The 8,967-nt window shown below is 33.6% G+C and overlaps 1 protein-coding gene across 1 annotated transcript in view; it reads right to left on the minus strand.

Annotated features, from left to right (window-relative positions):
• Positions 1-4,956: 4,956 nt before the first annotated feature.
• The window catches only part of CCDC178 (coiled-coil domain containing 178), a 115,044-nt gene continuing 111,033 nt past the window's right edge, over positions 4,957-8,967 (minus strand). The window contains exon 17 of the mRNA XM_035894957.1: positions 4,957-5,118. Coding sequence (XP_035750850.1) covers positions 4,957-5,118 — 162 coding nt within the window. The remainder of the gene's footprint in view (positions 5,119-8,967) is intronic.

Genomic DNA, 8,967 nt, shown 5'->3' on the forward strand with positions numbered 1-8,967 from the left:
AAGGACAGAGTCAAGTAAATAAGTTCTTAGCATATAATGACATCTCATACCTCTATATTTGGGAATCAACTCTAATTTCACTATGAGAATAAATATCGATGTCTACAGTACAATCCTTGATATGTTAGCACAATACATGTTGAAAGTATGAAATTTTACTCATGGAACAGATATTTTAAGATTGTTCAGTACAAAAAGAAAGATATGGTAAATAATTAGTTTTGGTTTTCATGCATAATCATATTCCTGGTGCTAATATGCCAGTCCATTGAGATTTCCAAAAGAAACTGCTGTTACATATCTGCAGGGCAGAAACTGTATTAGGCAATGTTTTGTTACTGAAAGTCTACCACATAAAGACAAACCTACATATTTTTTACACACAAGATTTTGCCACATCAAAATATGCATGTAAAACCAAATAATCTATCAGCATTATTAAAAAAAAAATCTAACTGCCCTCAAAAACAAATATTTAGGGAAAATACTAGGTACTAAATAGAATGTACTTAAAAATAATGTCAAGATCCACCAGAGTTTGTTCCAGTGTCACCTAGAAAAGATGGAAATGCGTATTCATGCTATAATGAATCTAGCACATCCAGCATGACAGACATGCCATTGGAAGATATAATGAGGGAAGCCAAATTAAAGAATGTCTTTGTGGAGGGAAGCGTCTTTCTCAAAAAGAGTGTAAACTAACAGACAATAAGAGTATCAGACTGCACAGATATTTGATCAAATTAAACATTAGGGTAAATATAAATGCTTTGTGGTATTGATTATATGTGTAACAAAGTATCTTTTCAGACAGAAAAAATATTTTATTTTTTGTTAATGAAACTAAATATTACGTATTTATGGTCTGACCAGCAGCTATCCAAAAATATGGTACTCTTCAAAAACATAAAATTAATTAGGTGAACAAAACTTCATCTCGAAGTCATATAGCTGTTACATTTCTACAGTCATTTGAAATCTCTACAAAATACTGTCTAGAGATAGGATTACAAATGAACATTAGCAGATTCTAAAGTCTTTGGCACACAATAAAAATATGGTTTAAAAACGTTCAAATACTTGAATGTGATTTAAAAAATTATACTAAGTCAAAGGAATGTAATGGTAGCTCAGAATTTTTTAAATATCTGCATTTTGGAGTTCAGCTTTCGGACACATTAGGGTGACTATCCCCCTTTAAGCTTAACTTGCTTGTTTTTCAAAACACAAAAACTGATGGCTCCAAACACTCTTGCAGAGAACAGTAATATTGAAAAACTGAACATCAGCACTCTTAACTATGAATGAAGCCACAAAAGGTTTCTCATGTGTGATGTTGTACTTACAAATGCCACAACACATTTCTGAAATGCTTGTCTTTAAGAACCAAGGTCTTCTGGCTTATACAAGAAGCAAGGAAAATATCTGAGGTTACAATTTGATGAATAGACTTTTAATGGAACATAAGTAGTATAAAATTAATAAAAACTTATTGTAGCTTTTCCTTTTTCTTTGTAATTGTGATGGAAACAATGAATCATCACCCCTTACATTTGTCATATTATGCATTCCTTTCTACTTCACAGAAAGTTTATTTTCTATTTAGATCACTTAATCTGAGTTCCTCCCTTCAGTAGGAAACTATTGACAATCAAGAGTGTTTCTCCCTTCTGACCACCCACTTCTGTCATTTTTCTATTTATAGAGTTTTGGCTTCCTTGTACATTCTCTGATATTTCCTCCCACCTGCCCCCACTTCCTTTTCCTCTCTGTTCTTCAGGATAATTCTCACTCTTCTCCACAGAGTCCCCTGGGACTCTTTTTTAAATCTCTTCTGGTTTCTGATCCTTGAGACTTCACTCGAATCCCTTTTTGAAACTTCTTACACACACACACAAAAGAACTTCAGAAACTTCAACTCTTCTTAGTTAAAATGGAGAACCTTACCTGGCTTTTTCATTTCAGAAGCTCAACAAAAACATAAAATCTCATGGAATTAGTAAGGACTGAAGAACTGATAACACAATAATGGAATAGAGTTAAGATGACAAAAGCAGAAGTAGAATTGTACACACACACACAGAAGATCATCATAGTACCAGTGTTATAGAGTAACCCTTCACTAGTCACAGGAATTTATGAAAGCAAGGATGCTTTTCTCATTCACAGTAAACTTGAAACTTGCATGTGTGTTACCTGCCAGGCTACTCTCTCTTATAGCACGCTAGGCTCTCCTTAAGTATCCAGAAGAAAAGTTACCAACATCCAGAAGTTGTCAGCAGGAGAGGAAATCCTTTTCTCATTCACCTCGTGTGTACAGCAATAGGAAGAAAACACTCATCTCCTCCCAAGAGCATGCCTTTACATTTTGGCATAGCTGCTTCATTCAGCAACGTAAATCCTATTCAATAAGGGCACCTTCCTCAGTGCAAAGAAATGTACAAAGCCGTAACAAAACACTTCATCTTACCAAATCATGATTTCACCCATCATCAACATGGAGTCTTTTCATGGGCTGAACAAAGCAGCTACTTAGGATCCCCAGGCAAACCTACTGCACTAGTTAGTGCAGTTACTATATCCAGTCAAAATTATGAAGGGAAAAAAAAGAAAAGCAATTACTTTTTACATTAGTATTTGTATAAATTGGCTTCTAGTTTTGAGTTATTACATATATAGGGAAGAAAATTCTCAGGATTTAGGGAAGGATGAACACACTTGCTTCTTGAATGTTCATGCCACTGTAATGCATATATATAGCACAGCACCTAGAAGAATCATTACTTTGACACTCCTCCAGAACTGATTTTCTGCTGCAGTTGTAATTTGCTTATTAGCAAAAACCTAAGAACAAAATATAGCTTCTTTTTATAGGAGCTGTATGTAATCAACAATTTTTTTCCTTTTGCCATAATTTCTAAATACTTTTTTTTATGTGATAATGGTAGAAATATTTTGATAGTTGGACTAGTTATTCATTTAACGAAGTGAAGAGTTATCAAAAAGCAAATTAGATTAGCTGTCTCTGTAATCCCCAAATTAATATTGTGAATAGAATTTCTCTTCTTCATACACATACCACTGCTGAATGGCACAGAGGACTGTCAGAAATTTTAAACATTGCCATCACTAATTTCTAATACAAGGTAGGTGTATGTATTGTAATGCTGATTATAAGCTCCTATAGAATAGCAACATACTCATAACCATTTTCTTCATAAACAAGATTTTTAAAAGCCAAACAAATGACTATGTAGCACTGCTGATGAAACTAGATCCTGTTGGTATTGCATTGCTATTTTGCTATATTTTACTATGTTTATTTTATTGTATTCAAATTGAGAAGGAAAAAAGCAATAATATATCCCAACTCATTTGCAATTTTCTTTGCTTCCAGACTGCATCACTGAGATGCACGATAATATTCTCTGTGCTATGTCCAGAAGAGGTAAACTATTGAGTGGGAAATCTGTTTCACAAATCTCAGCAAGAATTATGAAATTCTGAGAATGTGGAAGACAGGTATTCTTACATCCGAAGAAATAAAAAGTCCAGACAATAACGTAGCATAGATATATTTTTCTGTAGCGAGGCTTAAAGAGACTATGCCCTTATTCTGCATTCAGAAAAAAGTACTTCAGATTCCTTCTAGAATCCAGTCATTTTAAGAAAACGTTTCACCACTCACAGCATTGCCTCTGCTATCATATCAACAGAACATAATTGACATGACACTCACTTGGCGAAGAAAGATAGGCAATAATTTCTTCTACTTTTTATGTTTTAAATCTCCAACTTGTTCTCCAAATATGGTTATCCCTAAGAATATATGACTTAAAAACCAGTTTTTTTCTTGAGATATAGAAAGCCTATATAGTTAACAAGAATATTTTAGAAGGGATTTTCTTATTTATATTTGACAGGAACAAACTGAACACACTGAATTTTAAAATTAGAGATTAACTGAGGTAGTATATGAGGAAATGAGCAGTGGATGAAGATACGGGTATAAAACATAAAATGGATTGATAAGAGTAAAGTACTAGCGAATAATCTGAGTTTCACATCTAATTTATTTATTTGAAGTCTTCTACACTGTACTTTTAGAGAATGGACTAAAATATCAATATATTAGGACCTGGTTCCTGCACAAATGACCTGAGTTAATAAAGATTCTTACCTGAAATTGTTGATGTGAGCTTCAGGTCTGTGAGCATGACCACTTAAATGCATATTAATTTTCAGAAATACAGACGTGAAAAGCAAGCAAACAATAACCTGACTAAAATATCTGAAGAATATTTTTTAATTGATTATGGTTGGTACTGACAGGCTTCTATTTTGAGAGGTATCTATAAATACAAAGGAAAGAAACAGAACAGACTTTTTCTGTGAATTGACATTCCATAAGTTTTGCAGCATCACTTGACTCAGGTTCCACAGGTTTCACTGTTATATTTTAAAAAAAAAATAATCTATCCTTTTAAATGTAACTAATTAGTCAATAAAACACTACACCTGGCCACTATACCTCCATCATGGAAGTTCATTGAACTAGATTTTACCTTTTTTCCTTTTCATTTGATTGTTTTCTAAATTAAAGGCTTACAGAGCAGCTGTTGTAAACCGCACAATTTCTAGAAAAACTGCTTTATGGAGAATGTTAAGGTATGTTTTAATTATTGCATAATATATTTATATACAAAAATAAATACATTTCAGATGCAAAAGTGGAGTTAATGAATAATGAGTTTTGAATACCTTACATGAACTGTTCTGTAAAAATAATAAAAGAAAAAACAAGCAAGAAAAAAAAAGATACCTACAGTGTGAAATAGCCAAGAAGAAAATAAGAATTCAGGTGATAGGTATTACTAGCAAGTATTCTATTGTTATTAAGTAGCTGCATTAATCAAATGAATTTTAGAAATTAATAAATGAATTGAATGAGTGATATTAGCACTTTACCTGCTGATGATCTCTAACAGCAGCTTCCACCCTGATTCTATTGTCATAGACTTCTGTGAGGTCTTCTTTACTGTTTAAGTAGTAGTTCTGAAAGATTTTATATTCTTGAGCTAACGACAGATTTTCTTTAATGATTTGCTCCAGAGCAGCCTAAAGAGAAAAGTAATTGATTACACTTACTGCAAAATACCTTTCTAAAAAATAAAATTATAGGTCACTTCCACAATTTCCCTGACTCATTCACTTACGAACATCTGCAAAATATAGATGACAAGATTGTGGTCTCAGTGAAAAAATGGAAAAACTGCAAATAAATTTCAAGTGGCTAGGATTTTGCTGAATGTATTTATACTGAAGTAAATTTTATTAATAAATAATCTGTACAGAAAATGATGTTGTAAATAGTTACAGTAGAAACTACTGAAAAGAACACATCCTCTAAGACCTTTCTGCATAGAAATTATCTTGTCTTAATTGCCAGAGAATATATCAAATTTTTCACCCACATTTTACTTTTCAAAGCTCTTATTTTCCAACTTATTTGTAAAACTGACACAATGCAACACTCGTATTTTCTTAATAAATTTAATGTTTTCGATTTGATTAACTTGATTTTACAGACTAACAATTTTTGACTCTCATAGTTTGCTACCAGGTGACATTGAAGTCATCTGGAATGTATGCTTCTGTAATAAGAGAAAATTCCATTCCTTTAAATCTGATTTGACTGAATTTTCTTTGATTATAATGCATAATCTTGCAACAGTCACATAATTTTCTAAGGTATTTTATCTAGGTCACAAAGATACAATCTGATTTAATTTATTTTTAAATTGATTTTTGACAAGGAAGTCTATTTTAATTTTCATTATTTTTCCATTAAAAAGCACTTGGGGGAAGGAGAGCCCAAGTAGATTTTTACCCATAGAGTTATTTGAATACTGAAATTTCAGAGACTTTTGACATTCAGAATTTCTTTTAATCTCATAACTATAAACCAAGATGTCTGACTATCACATTTCAAAATATTCCTTCAAATATGTTTTAAATGTACATCTTTAAAATGTCATGGCTAGTGATGACAGTACTACCCAGCAGGGAGGAGAGAAGCACAAAAATAACCCCAGTGAGCAAGCCTGAAACTCACTAAATCTACATATGGTGTTGCCTGTTATATTTGGGAGGTATTTCTGTTAAAAACGCATGCACATTATAACGTGGAGTGGAGTGGAGGAGAGTTTACAATTATGGGAGTGTGTAGAAGCCTGGGCCAACTAATTAAGCCCAAATGTCCACATGATGAGTGCCTGCCCTAATCTAAGGCAATACGTCTTCTAGTGCAAGTTATAGTCTAAAAGCTTTTAAAGGTAGAAGCCTGTCAATCCAGCAGGAGCGAGGGCAGCCCTTTGACTTGACAGTGAGTGAAATGTTACCACAGGAGGTGGGGAGCAACCAACTGTCCTAGTAGTTGCCTCATCAAAATCCAAAAGAAAGCAAACATAAATAATTTTGGTTTTATTTTTGAGAGAGGAATATTACATGTTATTCTGTTTACCTCCCTGCTGCTCTTCTCTGCATCAACAGAATACTTTTAAAGTCAAAGGGTGCATGTCCAAGGTAGGAAAAACATATTTTGAGCATAATGGAATTTAGATGAATTTTCCCAGGTTGCTGGTTGAAGGTCTAAGCCAACATTTATACATGAATCCTAAAAGAACCAGACCCTGTTGCTGCTAGTTCAAACTGTTTGAAAGGGCAACATAAATACATGTTGGGAACAATTCTGAAAAAACAAACATTTTAGCCACGTATTATAGCTACTAGTTTGCTCAGAACCCAGGAGGGCCAGAGAGCTTTAGTAAAATTCAAACCTTGCTCCTGTGTCTCTAAAAAAATCCTGTGAAGTAGTGGACTAATAAGTCTAAGTTCTTCTAGGGTCACAGTGATAATGTTGAAAAATCCATATGTTTTCTGAGTCTGTTCCCAAGTGGGTAATTTAGATTCTCACCTTTTAAAGACAAAACTATCCAAGGGAAATAGCGGCATGCCTGAACAGGTTTCTAGACATCCCTTGGAGCTACTTGAATTTTGGGAGTTCCCAAGACAGTTAGCATATTAACAATGATTTTACTCCGTTTTCTATATGATGTCTTAATCAAGATACATCCACTTTTGTATCTGGATTTATATTAAATTTCTGAACACTTAGGCTAGAGACTTGCTGTGGTTATACAACTAGTTAAAAAAATTCTTCCTGTACAGAACTGTCACTCTCTCCATCATTACAATACTAAAATGCTATGTGCCTTTCAGAAATCTCAGAGTAATAAGAAGAAAGATGTAGAATTTAGTGAAGAAGATGTTATTATCTCCTTTATTAATCTTTGGGTAGAGGTAAAACCTGTTTTTCAGTCTGATACCTTCCTTAACACACATATACTGCTTGATGTTAGTATGTTAGCATTCAATACCTGCACACAAGTAATGTTTTCTCATCACAGTATTTTCACATATGTAAGGGATATAGGAAAATGACAGAAATGTTTGCTTGTAGAACATGAACATCAATATAGCAGTTTTCACAAATGTAGAGAGTTGAGTTCAAACAAATGAAGTCCTACTACTTTGTATAATTTAAAATGGTCCAGACATTTTGACAAAGAATAACAACATACCAAAGAAAAGAAAATAGCCTTCTACAGATCTTATAAGACTCAGTGGCTATGTCTATATGACCAATTATACTAGTTGCTGAGTCCCAAAAATTGCTTCACCATATAGCTTATGTCAGCTGAGACAGATAAAGTGAAATGGTTCTTTTTCTCTAATTCACTCCTTTGAAAGATGAGCTGAGGTTCAGAAAGCAAAGAACATACATCCTTTAAATACCTGACTGTCACTCATTGACATTTCTACAGAGGATTTGCCAGAATGTAGGCAAGGGAAAAAAGTGTTTTTAAAAGCGTTTTGTCTTTATGAGAGAGGAATGGTCAAACTGTGATCAAACTTGGGATGCCAGAATATACACTACAATGTACACTACAACTCTCTCCTGTTCTAGGAGAAGAAGGATATGAATCTCAAAACTGATCGTAAGATATTTAAGTAGACATTCCTGGCATTTGTTTTATCTCTGGCACTCAAACTTCTGAATTTTTAGATTTGTGAACTGATAAAAAACACCATGATTCATGTGCTTGTTCTTTGGCTCTTCAGCAAAACTTGAAATCAAAGACTTCTGGTGCATCAGTCTTTGTCTACAGGTACCTTCAACTTCTTCAGACATTCTGGAACTGATGTTTGAAATATGGGAAGACATTTTCTACATGTCTACATTCAAATGATGTTACTTTCTTCAGTGGAAAAAAAATATAATTCGGGGGAATGTCTTGAAGTCTCTTACATGAAATGAAACTTGAGTTGCAGAGTAATCAAGTGAAACTAGCAAAGTCCATATTAAAAACAAATGAAAGAAGATACTTCTGTGCACTATGTGTAGTTAAGGTGTGTGGAATCTTAAGAATATCAAAAACTTTCAGAGATTTAAAAGGGACATAGAATTTCTAGGAGGTAATTTCCACTGAGTTTTATTAAATAAAAAAAAACCAAACCCAGGCTTAAGAGATCAGAAAGTCAGGTGATTCTTCTGGGGAAGTATTATAACATGCTTGCCCTGTTGTTACACTCTGTCTGAACATCTGGTATCAGGGATGGAATACTGGGCTAGAGGAAATTTCCACCTGATTCAGCACATACAATTTTTCCCCTTTATGTTCTTTTATTCAACACAGCAGCCTAGGAAGTGTCTCTGTTTTCCTGAACAGGAGGAAGCTGGAACACTTTTCTGCATGTTTGCTGAATACATTTGAAGTGCAGTTCCTGTCTGCTATAATATATGTTCATACTGAGATAATAAAATATGTGGAAGCAAGAAACAAATAAAAACACTAAATGCCCTCCTCAAAACCATCAACAAATTATTAGCACAATGGCTGCTGC

Source organism: Egretta garzetta, unplaced genomic scaffold, assembly GCF_000687185.1.
Source record: "Egretta garzetta isolate BGI_Z169 unplaced genomic scaffold, ASM68718v1 scaffold35, whole genome shotgun sequence".
Taxonomy (NCBI): Eukaryota; Metazoa; Chordata; class Aves; order Pelecaniformes; family Ardeidae; genus Egretta; species Egretta garzetta.